The following is a 16,158-nucleotide window of genomic DNA, read 5'->3' as shown; positions in this document are numbered from 1 at the left end:
TGTTCCACCCAAGTGGGCCCATAAACAAATAGGAATCGACAGGGGTGGGCAAATTTCACCATTAAAATAACTTCGGTCATGGCGCTAAATTTCTGAACTATCACCTATTGACATAACCATTACACGTTGAAAGGTGTTTGGTGGTAGGAGATATGGGTGGCAATGGCAATGGAAAGCCTCTTCATGCTCTGGTTATTCCATACCCAACTCAGGGCCATGTAACTCCCATGATGCAACTCTCAAAAACTCTGGCCGCAAAAGGTCTCATTGTCACATTTGTTACAACGTATCATAGGCATGCTGAAATCACTCAAGCAAATTCCTGTTCAAGTGACCCTGTTCTATTGGAAGCAAATAAACTGGGTCTAGATATTCGTTCTGCTCAAATCTCAGATGGTTTGCCCCTAAATTTTGACAGATCTCTCAAATTCTATGATTTTATGCAATCTGTTGATAACATGGGTGAAGCTCTAGAAGAGCTTATGAATGATCTGAACAAGAAAGAGCCCCCCATATCCTGTGTTATAGCTGATACAATTCTTTTCTGGTCACTAGATGTGACCAAGAGATTTGGGATTCCCTGGATTTCCTTTTGGACACAGCCTGTGGCTGTCTACTCAATCTACCACAACTTTCATCTGCTGAGGTCTCATGGTCATTACCCTCCTAAGGGCATTGGTATGTTTATTCTATTTGCAATTGTTATATTAAGAGTTGATGAAAACCAGAGTGTAATGTATTGAGTATGTATGTCTTGAATACAATAAAATCTGAATTGAGTATGTATGGCTTGAATACAATGAAATCTGAAAGTAAGCAATCTGTTGATATTTCTCTGGAGATTGAAAAGTAGCATGTCTTGATGATCTCATACTTGAATGGCCTTGACATGAACATTCTTGCTTTCAATATGTTTTCTAACCCATTATGCCCTAGAACTCTCTTGCAGCCCAGACCATCAATAGCCCAAGCCTAGTAGTATGAGATGTTATGAAGTCAGAGCTTTATTTTTAAGTCTGAACAATGATAGATATACAAGGCCAGGCTTATATATTGTTCATGTTGAAGGAAAGTCTTTAAAAGGCCATGAGAGCGTTTGCTGTGGTTGAGAATGAGTTGTTCTCTTTCCTACCATATGCATGAATATTAGAGGCACTCATTTTACTGATGATATGCCTAAGTAGTATTTACAAACAGTGCTAAAATTGTATGCTAATATTAAGAATTTGCCAGAATTTGGAACTATAATACTGGATTGTAATACCTTAGTGGGGAAGGTCTCCTTGCCAAAACTATGGCCATCCACTTCATAGGATGAGAAACCCACTTTCAGAATTGAAGGATCCATAGTCTTATCTTTGATCAAAGTCCATGAATTCAGACAAGAGTTCTTTGTAGTTTGCTACCAGAGGAAATCTCAATCTCTTGAGTTTTATGCTCTCAATTGTACCTTCAAAGGATTTAATGTTTTTCCTTTGGGTTTTAAATGCTTTTGAATTTGTTTGCTCCATTATATTTCTGTATTTTAGAATTATCTAGTTTGACAATCTTATTATTGAATTTTTTTTTCAAATAGAATCCCAATGGATACTGTACAAATCAAACATTTTGAATATTTGGCTTTTGATCCTCTTTAGATGAGGGCATGTATACATATATTGGAGAAAAGAAATTATTGTTGTTTTTAAATGTTACTTGATGAAAGAGTTTAAACATCCTGCACTATTTTTGTTGCAACAAAATGGTTGACTCTTTGACACATTACTAAAAAAATTGTAACTATGAGTGAATTTGATTACCTAACAACAGATTAAAACAACCTCACTAAAAAACCCTGTTTGATACTTTGGTGTTCTCCTTGTTTTTCTTCCCTTAATGTTTGTTTGATTTACAAGTGAATAGGATGTGCTCTTCTCACTTTCCCTCTCACAAGTATTCTCTTCTGAGCTATGCTGACTAGTTGTATTTGAAGTCTACAGAATATCTTATTGGTTTAACCTTCTAAATTTAGTATACCCTGTCTGTCTTTTGCTTCATACGACTTTCAGATTACATCCCACCAACATGTGTCATGAGCAAAATTCCAATTCATTTAGGAATCATTTTAGAAACTTGAATAATCAAGTTCAAGTTTTTTGAATTAAACTGTATATAAAAATTTTAATTGACGTTTTGAATCACACAGTGATTCATCATCATGATCTGCCCTGTTCTAGTTCTGACCACTTTGAAGCTTTTCTTGCAGAGGAGTTGGATGATTACATTGATTATATCCCTGGAGTTCCAAATATACAATGTAAAGACCTTCCATCATTTCTACAGCTTCAAGACCCCAATTCAGATTATGTGCTTGACATGCTCTTGAAGTCATATCAATCAGCTCGTCGAGCAGACTGGGTTCTCTGCAATTCTTTCTACGAGCTTGAAGCAGAGGCAATAAAAGCAATGGATGCAGAAACTCCAGTTATGACTGTGGGTCCTCTACTTCCAAGCAGTTATCTAGACAGCCATAATCCCAAGGACATAACAGTGGGGACAAGCTTCTTGACTGAATATCAGCCCTCAGAATGGCTTGACTCTAAACCTTCTGAATCAGTCATATATGTTTCCTTTGGTAGTTTAGTTCATGTATCCAAAACTCAGATAGAAGAGATAGCCATGGGACTGAAAGAAAGTGGGCAGCCTTTCCTGTGGGTGCTTCGTCCAGATATAATATCTTCTGAGATCTCCACCTGCCTACCAGATGGCTTCATGGAGACCTGCAAAAGCCAGGGGCTGGTTGTTCCATGGTTGCCTCAGCTACAGGTATTATATGAATAATTATAACCCACATCCTAAAATTTTACATTTTTTTCCTGATGAGTAAGTAACACCTAAACAAGATGAGTTGGACGCTGAACTGGATCGTGGGCATACCCACGACGCAACAAAAAAAAATACTTTAACTTTAGGTTATAAATTCATTGCTTCTATTTTGTGTGTTTCATCTTTTGTTCTGAGCAATGTTTTTAACAGGTATTATCACACCCATCAATAGGTGGCTTCTTCACACATTGTGGATGGAACTCTGTTACTGAATCCATAGCTCTGGGTGTTCCAATGTTGGGTTTTCCTCTCTGGACAGAACAGTATACCAACTGCAAGCTCATGGTAGATGAATGGAAAATCGGGCTAAGATTGAGAGGTGGTCATAGAGATGATAAGGTGATTCACAGAGAAGAAATATCAAGGGCTATAAGAACATTGGTGGCAAGTGAAGAAGGAAAGGAGATGAAGAACCGGATCATGGCATTAAGAGATAGTGCAAGGAGTGCTATGGAGGCAGGAGGATCTTCTCAAAACAATATAGAGGCTTTCATTGAAGATTTAAAGTTCACTGTCCATGTAGGAAATGGAAGCCAGACTAATTGATTTTTTAGCAATACCTTTTGCACAATATTTTTTTTGTTAAAACTGTCCATTTACAGTAAATTATTAAGGTGTTTCACTCATAAAACTACAGAGTTGATAAAGAGGCACATATTTTCTTAATAGTGTGAGTATATAAAGTGGTTGGCATTGCTATGATTGGCAAGATTGTGAAGCTAACAATTCTATAGATCCAATTAAGATAATACTTGAGCTGTAATGATATTTAAAAATAGTGGTAGTCAAAGTGGTTATTGTATTAATGTGAAAAGAATTTACATATTTAATATCTAAGCTTTTTCTTAAGTTTCGATGTTACTAATGTGCAAGCATAATTTCTCTTTACGAGTGGTTGCCTTTCTTGTGGTTCTAACCCTTGTTTAAGAGGGATTTTAATAGTTGATTTGTTTCAATCAAATAATTATAGCAAGTACTCATAGGATGGAGGAGGAGGATCTTGGATTTGGTTGTGTTGTTATTCTATAGCTCTTATTTCACAATATGGTCATACCCTATAGTCTCTTGAGGTTTGGAGTGCTAATGTTGAGTCCTTGGTTTAAGTATGTAGTTACACAAGAAAGCATTAGATTATTATCCCCTATGATTGCATAAATTATCCATGGACTACATGTTAGATGCTGGTACACATGGTCTTCATGTTGGAAGCTCTAGGTTATTATTATGAGTGGTAAAAATTTAGATCATTAAGTGATAGATGGATTCGAAAGAGACTTTCATGAATATGATGATTTTTCATCAAATTTATTTTGATGTGAATTTGATATTTATATCCCTTTTCAATTATTTCAATCTTTAGCATTTCACATGCACAAACACATATTCTTATTACTTCATTTATTTTATTATTTTTGGGAAATATGTAGGCTCAATACCAAAGATAGTGAATATCAATCTATATCCAATAAACCATTCAAAGGATGAGATACAAGACTTGGACAACTACAACATGAAAATACGAAACATATATGTCAATCTAAAAATAAATTGTCTTAATGTGAAAAATTATTATTTGATCTATATTTTAAATGATGTCAAAGATCAATCTACATATCATGCTTAATAACCATTTCTTATGTGAACTTATACAAATAAAGAATAAGGAATAACATCACCATAAGATAGCAAGAATGAGACACAAATCAACATCATAAGAGCACTGTATAACACAAGATTTATGTGGAGAAAACCTTGTGGGAAAAAAATCCACCATGAAGAGAGGCCAAGCATGCATTATCAACAATACATGTGATTACAATACATTCACTTCCAATCTCCCATTTTTCTCCATCATGGCAGCACCTATGTACTCACGAACAATATACATCTCACTTGTCCTTGCTCATTCATAGTAACACTAAATTCAATTATTTTTTAGAATTTCTACATCTAAAGAGTTGAATTTATAAAATGGCGAGAGCTCCAAAACCACCAAACAGGGCATCCAAAAAAGCTCTTCATTACAAACAACCACAACTAATGGATTACCTCCACGAAAGTTAAAAGGGCATTGATTTTAGCTCTAATACTTTCCCTCCAACTTGGCTGCCCAATATTGCAAGATAAACATTACATTAAACACAATAAATGAGGGAATACTAAGAAACATGCATTGCCTCTTCCAAGACCCCACTTGGAGAAGCCCAAAGGTCACTCATTTGTGCATTTCCTAAGTCATTAATTATCTTATTCTTGTCATCCACATGTTGGGAAAATAGTACTAAATAATTGTGTTCACAACCCACCTTTATCACTGCTAGTGGAACCCATCACCCCTTATGAATGTATTACAGATAATAATGGAAATAAATATTCAAAAATATTTTTCCACTACATCCTAAGGGCCTTAGGACACTTTCCAAGGGTGTTGGAACCATACAATAAGATTTACAAGATAGATGCCACCTAAATCCTAACAATTATTACTACTTTATTCAAGTGAATAATGTTATATTGAAATGTGTAGTATATAGATTGTGTTAATACTATAATATTGTAAGTTGAATTTATGATTCAATTGTGCTAAAGTATTCATTTACAACATTTGGGCCTTTTAATAATCTCATCTTAGCCACCTTTTAGCTTAGGCAAAGTCATATTATGGTGTTGTTGTGAGGTTGAAACCAATTAAATAATAGCAATGTATTTAATGAGCCTTAGGGTTCGATTCAAGCTATAATAATAATTTTCAACATAATATTTCTTCCATTCAAGACATTTAAGGATTGAGACTCTACAACATCATTGTTTAGCTTCATTCAAAAAAAAATTAGGACAAGCATTCAGAGAGCTACATATGGCTCCCTATGTTGTAATCCCATTTCTAGTTTAGGGATAGATAAATGCCTTGATAAGACTCTTTGAGAATCTAGCTTCTAAAGGAATTATTATAACATTCATCAATACAGACTTCAATGACTTCAGAATGTTAGCGATCCCATGTTTTAATATTCATTTTGTCCAAGTTTCAGACAGTTTGCCACTTTATTTCAACTGAATAGCCATGTCAGTGGAAGCCTATGTTGGCATTTGCATGAAGATTGCATTAATGATATGTTATGTTGCCATTGATGTCAATTGAACCGGTAATGGTATTTATGATATTGTTGATATTGTTTTGTTAGTATTGATATTGTCTTGTAACCGGTAGGAAGAGCTTTGAGGAAGATGTTGTAAACCAGTATATAAGTATGTGAGTTGAATTGGTAACTTTTGTATAAGGTTAAACCCTTTCTATGAAATGTAACCGGTAAACCCTATGAGTTGTTTTTGTTAAACCCTAACCGATTAAGTTTGTTGAAATGGTTATGTTGGTTTATTATTTCTTGAGCGGTAATGAGGGTGACATGTGTGGTCATTGTATGAAGATAAGTTCAGATTGTTTTGGCGCGTTTGTTTGATTGTCTAGGGAATGAGCAAAGTGGATTGCATCTAATGCAAAGCGCGTGATGAGTTACAAGTCCGATGAAGCGGTGATCATGGAGCGGTTGGAATTTTCTTGAAGAATGTGTAAAGATTGCTATGTAAATCCAACGGTCACACTTGAACTGATTTGTTTGTAATCTCTATGAGAGAATTAGGTTTTTGTTGTGTTATCGACTTAATTGATTTGTATTTAAGGTCGATGAAGTTGTTTTGTAAAAGGCGTTGGCAAGTGTTGGCAGAAATTAGTTGAGTGTGTGGTTGCCTAACCGGAGAATGGATCTGCAGTTTGAGTAAAGGCAGATTGAAGCTTAAAAGGATTTGATCAAGCAAATGTAATGCTATTTAGACAAATCAAGAAAAACCTATTGTCTTCTAAAAATTATAGCAGAATTGAAATCCTCTAACCGGGTAAGCTCTAACAAGCTTGGTTACTTCCTAAATCCTCTAACAAGGTGGTCCATTAGCTTGGATTTTCAAATCCTCTATCGAGGTTACTCCTAACAGGGTATTTGCTTTTTATCAAGGCATTTGTAAATCCCTTAACCGGGTGATTCCTAATAGGATCAGTTCTTAACAGGACTTATTGTAAAAGCTTTAACAGGCTTGGATCCTAACAGGGCGAACTTCAAAAGAGTTTAGATAGCTATCTTGTGAGTCTCATCTCACCGTGGTTTTTACCTATTTGGGTTTTCCATGTATAAACATGTGTGTCATGTGGTGAATGTTTTTATGGTTATGATCTTATTTGTTGATTTGATTAACTACTTAACTATTATGATAAGGCATGATAACTAGAAGCATTGAGAGATGGAGTGTGTTGATATATGATTAAGCATTTGAATGTTTACAAGATTAAAGTTGTTTACTGTTAAGTTGCTATAACAGTTAATCCGTTGATGTTGAGTATTCTTATAAGTATTGATCTTGACAGTGATATTCTATTGATAAGTTTACTTTGTGTGATTGAGTTTGAGTTTGGGAAGTTTGTATCAGTTTTTCAGTTTACTGATTCACCCCCCTCCTCTCAGTAGTCTACTAGATACTTATTCTTTCATCATACCATCAGCCTATAATTCCCTCATGATCACTTTGATGACTTATGCAAAAGATCTTCTTGAAAAACTCTTAACACATATTTGTGAACCTCCAGTTTCTTGTGTTATTGGTAACTCATATCTTACATGGAATTTTGATGTTGCTAAGAAATTTGAGCTTCCATTTGTACTATTCTTGTCATAGGTAGTGAGCATCCATGCCATCTACAAATATTTGTCAATGATTATTGGCAATGGATACTTTCTGTAGCGTCCTAAAATTGCGACACTTGCAATTTCGACCGCATTTGGGTCTTCACGATGGCGACACAACACGCAACCTGAATGGAGACCCCGAAACCTGATTATGACACTGAAAACTGCATTTTCTTGCACCCTGGCCTGAACCTCCTTTGCACCCTGCTGTCCTGGGAGGTGGGACCAGAGCGCCCAGCGCCCTGGTCCTTCAGGACTAGGGCGCCCAGCGCCCTGGTCCCCCAGGACCATGGCACCCAGCACCCTGGTCCCTGGCCCTATTTTGGGCCCGGTCTCCTATGGGACTTCGGGTCTTTTTGTTTGCAAATTGGAAATAATATTTCCTGGTCGGCCTAAGGTCGGGAAAATCAGTCTATCAGCCCTAATTGACAAGTATATAAACTACATTTTCCTCTTTCATTCGATATGATGGAAAAAGCGTGGAAACTATACTCAAGCATTCAAGCATTCCTTCAAGCAATTGATCATTTCAAGTCTCCATTCAAGGCTAAATGTTGCATTCAAGACAAGGATTCAACCATTGAAGAGGAGATCACTTACAACATACTACTACAACATACAACATCTATACCTTCGCACATAAGGATACAAACATCCTTACAACAAGGTATTAGTACTTGTTTTACATTACAGACATTTACATTTACAACATTGCTCATTTTTTGGTTAATTCCAAAACCGGGGTTTGACCTAAAGGCAAACCCCTAATCCCTAACCCCCCAATCGTCTTCGCTTTTCTGTGTGTAGGTTGCAGGTACGCGGCTGAAATTGAAGATCTGAAATCCTTGTGCAGAGACGAACAGATCCCCTTTCGTTTCGCGGATTTTTCGGAGGACCGTGGCGCTCGGGCGCCATCGTCCCGGCAAATTTTGCTCAAATTTGCAGGACAGCGCTGTATCGACATTTTACTGCTAATTCCAGGTCCGCAGCTTCATACTGTATTCCTATCTCAGTTTATAAGCGAATCTTTCTCACTTTCTATGCATTCCTAGCTTAATTCTTCTATGCACATTCTTTACAAAAGAGGGTAGCCTTGCTGTCATAACCCTTGAAACTCATTTAGCATCCAATCTTCCATTGCGTGGGATTGGATCTTGTGGGTTTCAACCCCTCTTTTGAATGTAAAGTCTCCCCTAAGTGAAAACCATCAACCCTAGTGAATCTCCCTTCTCTCTCCTTGGAGTTGGAAGAGGGGAGAGCAACTAGGGTTCGATCGCGATTTTCCACTTTACATTTTGGTGAACCCGACGTGAACATCCTTTCTGATTATTCATGGTTAGATCTGAAAATTGGATTCCTTGATTACATTTCCATGTTTGATCTTGTGCAAATTTTAGAGGTTGATTGCATAAAAACCCTAAATTTTCTTTTTAGTAATTAAGCTTGTGAAATGTCTAAATGTTAATGCTTGTTTCAGATCTGCCCTTCTATTACAAATTATCAATTCATATTTGTGCCTTAATTTTGAAAATTAAGTGGTTAAGTGTTAAAACCCTAATTTTTAAAACCCTCTTGATTCAACCTTTGTCCGACAATTTCACTGATCAAAACATCTCCAAATCAGCTATAACTTTGGATTCCGCAATAAAATCACAATATCTTTCATCCCTGAAAATTTGGAAAAAAGTTGCGAGGACCGTGTGCACTCCGAGCGCCATCATCCCCGACATTTTTTCTGAAATTTTGGGAGCTAGATCTTACTGTATTTTCCTGCTAAAATCCAGAATTTTGGCTGATTTTATCAATTATAACACTTTCAAAATTAAAGTCAAAGTTGGTCTAGGGATTGCTTGGATTAACGCTTCTAATCATTCAAAAATCATTGAAACTGAAATTTTGTGTCAAAATTGTGTTCTTACTATCCTAAATTTGAAAAGTGTGTTTGCATTCATTAAAAATTTCAGTGCTTTATTCAAATTCTTACAATTTGTGACTTTTGAAATTAAGTGCTTAATTACAACAACTTTAATTTCCACTTTCAAAATTGAATTTTGCGTGAAATTGAGTCAATTTTTAAATTTCAAAATTTGCATTGCTCTTGACATTCCCTCTAAAATCATAAAATTCAAAATTTTAGTTTCCCTCTCTTTTTCAAAATTCAAATTTTTGCATTTTTCGACAATCTTGGTAGGGTTCAATTTCGAGATTGCAACTTTAATTTGGCCTATCTACAGATCGTAAAACCACTCAATTTTTTCAGATTAGCTCTAAAATCATCATAACTTTCATCCCTGCAAATTTCGAAAAAAGTTGCCGGGACCGTGTGCACTCCGAAGCGCCATGGTCCCTGACATTTTTTTCTGAAATTTCGGGAGATTGTCCTGATTGTATTTAACAGCTTAAATCTGGAAGATTGGCTGATTTTACTGAAAATTGCTACCTCTAAATTCAAAACTTTCTCTCTCTCTCTAGTGTATGAGTTTTACAACAATAAGCCCTACTTACACTATTCCCGTTAGACGAAGCCGTAGAATTAAGTCTTTCCGAGGTTTAATTACCGAGGAGATGGAACCTAATTTGAATAGTCTTTTTAATGAGGACATGGGTAATTCCTCTAATCCTCCTAATGATGAAGAAGCTCTCCATGAAGTTTCTGAAGAACAACTTTCGAAATTGGATAACCAATTTGACGATTTTCGACAATGGATGTCTCAAGAATACCCCGATAGTCAAGCTCTTCCTTTAATTGAGGGTCTAAAACGTATGCTTCAAAGTGATAAGAATGGAATTGATATTTTGCGTGGTATTGCACACATTGTGGATTCGAATGTGATGCCTATGAAGAGTTGTGCCGAAACTTTAGGTTATACACAACCTCCTACTCAAGTCAATCATTCTATTCCTTTGACGACTTCTATTGCTAGCATACCTACCTGTACATCAAACATAATGACTACTTCTACACAAGACATTCCTCCTGTGATCACCAGTCATGCGGGCAATCCTTCCTCTTCAATTAACCCTCTTCCTTCATTCAATCCGATTTCTTCATTCACTCCTTCAATGAGTGTCCCTATTATATCTCCACAAATGAACATGACGCAAGGGGACAATTCATTTAACCATTCCATTCCTCCTTGTAGTGTTCCTCCTATCCAATCATCTCCTATGACTAACTATCATAGAGTCCCACCACCTTACTCTTTACCTTCTTTCAATAACATAACACCTCCATCACAATCTAACACGTCTAATATGAACTCTTCGACTGAAGCGACCATTAATAATCTTGCACAAACTATCTCTTCTTTACAGCAACAAATTGCCTCTATGAATCAATCTAAGTTTAGTGTGCCCACATTTGATGTTGCGAGCCCACTTTCTCTTGACATTGTTTGAGCTATCCCTCCTAAACATGTTGAAATCCCGCATTTGGAGCTTTATAATGGTAAAGGTGATCCTCTAACACATTTTAAGACTTTTCAAACAATATGTACTGATTTTGCTTATGACCAAAGGTTGCTTGCAAAACTGTTCACTAGAACATTAAGAGACAAAGCCCTACAATGGTATTGCTCATTGCCTTCCTATTCTATTACTTCTTTCGAACAACTTGCAAATGCTTTCATTCAACAATTTCAAAACAATATAAGTCCTAAAGTTACTTTGATTGGTTTAATGCATTGTAAACAAGGTGTTAAAGAAAAAGTGACTGATTTTATTGGTAGATATAAGCATTTGTATGCTCAAATTTCTTTTCCAGTGCCTGATAATGATATTCAAAGAATCTTTATTTCTAATTTACAAAAAGATATTCGAGACAAACTTCTGTTTTCTGAGTTTACTTCTTTCCAACGGTTGTGTGCAACTCTTCACAATTATCAACTGACTGTGAGTCAAATGGAACAATCACATCCTATGGCTCCGAGTGATAAGGGTGATAGCAGTCAACAACCATTTGGGAAGTTTAAACCGAACAGAGATTCCATCAAATTCAATGAAAACATCATCAACAACAATGTGAATGCAGCATCAGGTGTGCCTCCTATTTCTAAATTTTTCAAGAAAGAAAGAAAGTATACTCCTTTGAATGAATCATTGCATAGTATTATGAATAAGTTATTGGAACAAAATGTGCTTACTCTTCCTCCTATAAGGCAAATTGATCCTGCAAAGATTACTTCACCTTATTTTGATAACAAAGCTTTTTGTCAATTTCATCGTCAGCTTGGGCATGATACTGAAAAATGTTTTTCTTTAAAGGGTAAAATTCAAGATTTGATTGATAATAATACTATTTCTGTTTCTGGAGTGAATGATAAAGGCAATACATCTGTAGCTCCTCCTAATCAAAATCTTCAGATTTTCACTGATCCATTACCTTCTCATACCTCTAATGCGATTGAGACTAATGATTCCTCTCTTTCATCTGATGGTCTTGTGTCTATGACTCCGAATGTGATTAACTTTGTAGAGCAGCAAGAAAACCCTAAAGAACCTTCCATCACATTTGATTCCAGTGAAACCATTAGGGCACCTGATGGTCCTTTATACATAGTTGCAAAAGTCAAGAATACACCTTGCCGTGGAGTGCTTATTGATCCTTCGTGCATGGTTAATGTTATTACTGAAGAATTTCTTTTTACTTTGCAATTGAATCAAGTGATATATGACAAAACAGATGTGATTGTGAAACTATTTGATGCATTTTCTTCTCCTGCAATTGGTTCTATTACATTGCCTATTGAGGTCCATAACAAATCCCTTGATGTGAACTTTGCTATTATTCCATCTTCCGAACAATTTCGTGTGAAGCTTGGCTATCCTTGGCTATCTTCCATGAAAGCTATTTCTTCTCCTATTCATAAGTGTTTGAAATTTCCCCATAATGGTGAAGTTGTTACTATCAATCATAGTCTCTTTAAACCAGCTGAAAGAACTTCTAGCGTTCCTATTGATTACTTTTGGCCTAAACAATTCCAATCTCTTCCTCCACGAAGTGATCATCTTTTCAAATCTTATCAAAAGTGGAAAACAGATATGATCCTATCTCTAAGTGAACCTAGAACACCCAAACTTGACATTCCTATCATTCTCGAGAAGGAAGTTCTTCCTTTGAAAGATAAAACTAATGTCTTTCCTCAAGAAGATTCCCAACCCATCCCTATGGATGTGACTATGTCTATATCTAATAAACTTCCTAAAAGTAGACCTATCCCTCCTCGTCATGATGGACTTGGCCTCCTTCCTAAACCAAAAATTCCTCCTTTATATGGAGCAGTTCCTCCTCCTTCTTTTTATAGAGAGAAGAGACCTTCTTCTTCTCCTATTATCTAGCCTAAGAGACCACAACCTAAACACCGAAGTGATAAGGATGAGAACATTCCTCCTCCTCAATCTTCTTCACTTCCTACTAAGACTAGACGAAATCATTCTGCACGCGAACGCCGACGAAAGCGTCGTCTTAGAGCTCAAGCAGCTACTTCTCAAACTTTGCAATCTCCAAAAACACCTTCAACAAGCATTATTCCATTTTCTCCAAAATCTCCTAAACATAAGATGCATGATGGTCTTGATCCTGTGCGAATTAAAGACCCTATTTTTATAAATCTTGATGATGCTATAGATGAAAATGTTATTCATGATGAAAATGTTACTTCTCTTGCTTCTGATAGTGAATATGAACTTGTTGATATTGATAACCATTTATCTAATGAATTTTCTAAAGCACTTATCCTAGCTCCTAGACAAGAACAACGTGGCTTGGAACATGAACATAGCCCTTGTTTGGATCTTGTGATAGCTCCATCTGCTGTGTTGAATGTTCCTCCTCTAGCGTGTTCCCTGCCTTCCCGAAACATTGATCAGCAAGATTGGGGGGTAGATGACGTGCTAGACTAGTTACATTAGCATAGCAGATTCTCTCCTCCTCTCTTGTGTTACTTCCTTTATACGTTACTCTCATTTTTCTATTTGTTGTCCTTAGTGTTGTCTACTTGAGGACGATGCAAAGCATTGAGATCTCTTTTGGTCTCTCTCATGTTGACTCAAAAGACACGCGTTCCCTTCTTCTAGGTGACCTTCCTTGATTGGGGAATGAAGAACAATTATGCATACATACATATGATATACATGAATTATCATACAACATACTGACCCCGAGGAAAGCGAAGTCACCTTGTGCTTTGTGTTTTGTGTCTATTATCCTTGGGCTTATCTCACACTTGGGGGCTAAATCCTTGTGATAACGTGCTCCTTTCCCTTTTTCATTTTCTTATATGTATCACTACCCTAAAGCAATCACCCCCTGTGAGGCATGTGCGATCGCTTTAACGTAGGGGGGCATACATCCCGTCCATATCTTTTCAAGATACTTGAAAATTTCTTGACAAATTTAGCTTTGCCTTGAAAATTTTTGATATCTTTCTTGCATGACTCATAGTGAGGGAACCTTACTACTGACAGTCATGGTTCTCCCTCGTGATCTTCCCTTTTACTTTGTCAATCGAAGTCATAAGATCCTTAGTCCACTGGGGGCTTGGTGTATCTTGCCTCCTTGACGTGGTGAAAGTCTTTCAATGTTGTTTCCTTGTACTTTACCGGAAGTATGAGCATACGCCTATACTCCCGCTAAAGTGGGGGCTAAATGTAGCGTCCTAAAATTGCGACACTTGCAATTTCGACCGCATTTGGGTCTTCACGATGGCGACGCAACACGCAACCTGAATGGAGACCCCGAAACTTGATTATGACACTGAAAACTGCATTTTCTTGCACCCTGGCCTGAACCTCCTTTGCACCCTGCTGTCCCGGGAGGTGGGACCAAAGCGCCCAGTGCCCGATTAGCCACTGCAACAGGTGCATTTCCCCAAGGGTGCCCCAAAGTCCCTCCACCGAACTGTAATACGGAATCATCCCCAAAGATCTCGGTCAGAGCAGGCATATGCCAAACGTGAATACCTCCTGAAGCTACAGGCAGAACACCCGGCATAGAGACCCAATCTTGAGTGAAATAAATACCACGACTTCGGTCTTTTTCAATAAAATCATCACGCAATAGATCAACAAAACCCAAAGTCACTTCCCGTTCTCCTTCAAGTTTACCTACTACAGTACCAGCGTGAATATGATCTCCACCAGACATACGTAGTGCTTTAGCCAGTACACGGAAGTGCATACCATGATTTCTTTGTCTGTCAATAACTGCATGCATTGCGCGGTGAATGTGAAGAAGTAGGCCGTTATCTCGGCAATAATGAGCCAACGAAGTATTTGCCGTAAAACCTCCAGTCAGATAGTCATGCATGACTATAGGAACTCCCAATTCTCTGGCGAATATTGCTCTTTTCATCATTTCTTCACATGTACCTGTAGTAGCATTCAGGTAATGTCCCTTAATCTCACCCGTCTCAGCCTGAGCTTTATAAATTGCTTCTGCACAAAAGCAGAAACGATCTCTCCAGCACATAAATGGTTGGGAATTCACGTTTTCATCATCCTTGGTAAAATCAAGTCCACCACGGAGACATTCATAAACCGCTCTACCATAATTCTTGGCAGATAGACCCAATTTTGGTTTTATAGTACATCCTAACAAAGGACGACCATATTTGTTTAATTTATCTCTTTCTACTTGAATACCATGTGGTGGGCCTTGGAAAGTTTTTGAATAAGCAGGAGGAATTCGTAAATCTTCCAGACGTAGAGCCCGTAAGGCTTTGAATCCAAATACATTACCTACAATAGAAGTGAACAGGTTAGTAACAGAACCTTCTTCAAAAAGATCTAAAGGGTAAGCCACATAGGCAATAAATTGACTTTCCTCTCCAGGAACGGGTTCAATATCATAGCATCGCCCCTTGTAACGATCAAGACTGGTAAGTCCATCGGTCCAAACAGTCGTCCACGTACCAGTGGAAGATTCGGCGGCTACTGCTGCTCCCGCTTCTTCGGGGGGTACTCCAGGTTGAGGAGTGACTCGGAATGCTGCTAAGATATCAGTATCTTTGGTCTGATATTCCGGAGTATAATAAGTTAATCTGTAATCTTTAACACCAGCTTTGAATCCGACACTTGCTTTAGTCTCTGTTTTTGGTGACATAAATAAGTCCCTCCCTATGATTTATTGGTTAATAGCTCTTACAAGAACGAGGTCTACTCGACCTGGGTGTCGAACGTAAAGAATCACTTTTGTATTACAAAATTTTTTGTAATACAAAATACTCATTTTGTAGCCTTTATTGTCAAAAAGGCTTTTCTTTCAAGTGATATTGTATCATGTTATGTATGTATGACACAACCCAATTTCTTATTTCGATTGACCTGAGGACCTTTCCGCAATTCTCATTTTATATAGAAAAAAAATATAGATTTCTTCATTTTAGGCGAAAAAGAAAATGAGAAAAAAATTGCAATAGCAGACCGTATGGGCATAGGTAAAAATGTGCCTAGTTATTGGCTCAGGCAAATTGAAGACTTCTTTATGATCGTTATCCATTTACTTCCAATTTCATAAATTAATATTTCTTTATCTGAACAAAAGAGCATCAGCAGCCTC

At 37.1% G+C, this 16,158-nt stretch overlaps 2 protein-coding genes across 2 annotated transcripts; one reads left to right on the top strand and one right to left on the bottom strand.

Moving 5' to 3' along the window:
* On the top strand, nt 1-3,725 carry LOC131051447 (UDP-glycosyltransferase 86A1-like). Its single transcript, XM_057985968.2, has 3 exons — nt 1-678; nt 2,246-2,805; nt 3,016-3,725. The coding sequence occupies exons 1-3, from the start codon at nt 153-155 to the stop codon at nt 3,409-3,411; spliced, it is 1,482 nt and encodes a 493-aa protein (XP_057841951.2). The 5' UTR covers nt 1-152; the 3' UTR covers nt 3,412-3,725.
* Nucleotides 3,726-4,902: 1,177 nt separating this feature from the next.
* Nucleotides 4,903-15,890, bottom strand: LOC131875852 (ribulose bisphosphate carboxylase large chain-like). Its single transcript, XM_059220546.1, has 2 exons — nt 14,425-15,890; nt 4,903-4,971 (listed from the first exon to the last, which is right to left on the bottom strand). The coding sequence occupies exons 1-2, from the start codon at nt 15,700-15,702 to the stop codon at nt 4,903-4,905; spliced, it is 1,347 nt and encodes a 448-aa protein (XP_059076529.1). The 5' UTR covers nt 15,703-15,890.
* Nucleotides 15,891-16,158: the final 268 nt, after the last annotated feature.

The sequence above is a fragment of the Cryptomeria japonica genome, chromosome 5, assembly GCF_030272615.1.
Source record: "Cryptomeria japonica chromosome 5, Sugi_1.0, whole genome shotgun sequence".
NCBI lineage: Eukaryota > Viridiplantae > Streptophyta > Pinopsida > Cupressales > Cupressaceae > Cryptomeria > Cryptomeria japonica.
The sequence above is the reverse complement of the archived record's forward strand: the minus strand, read 5'-3'. Positions and strand labels throughout refer to the sequence as shown.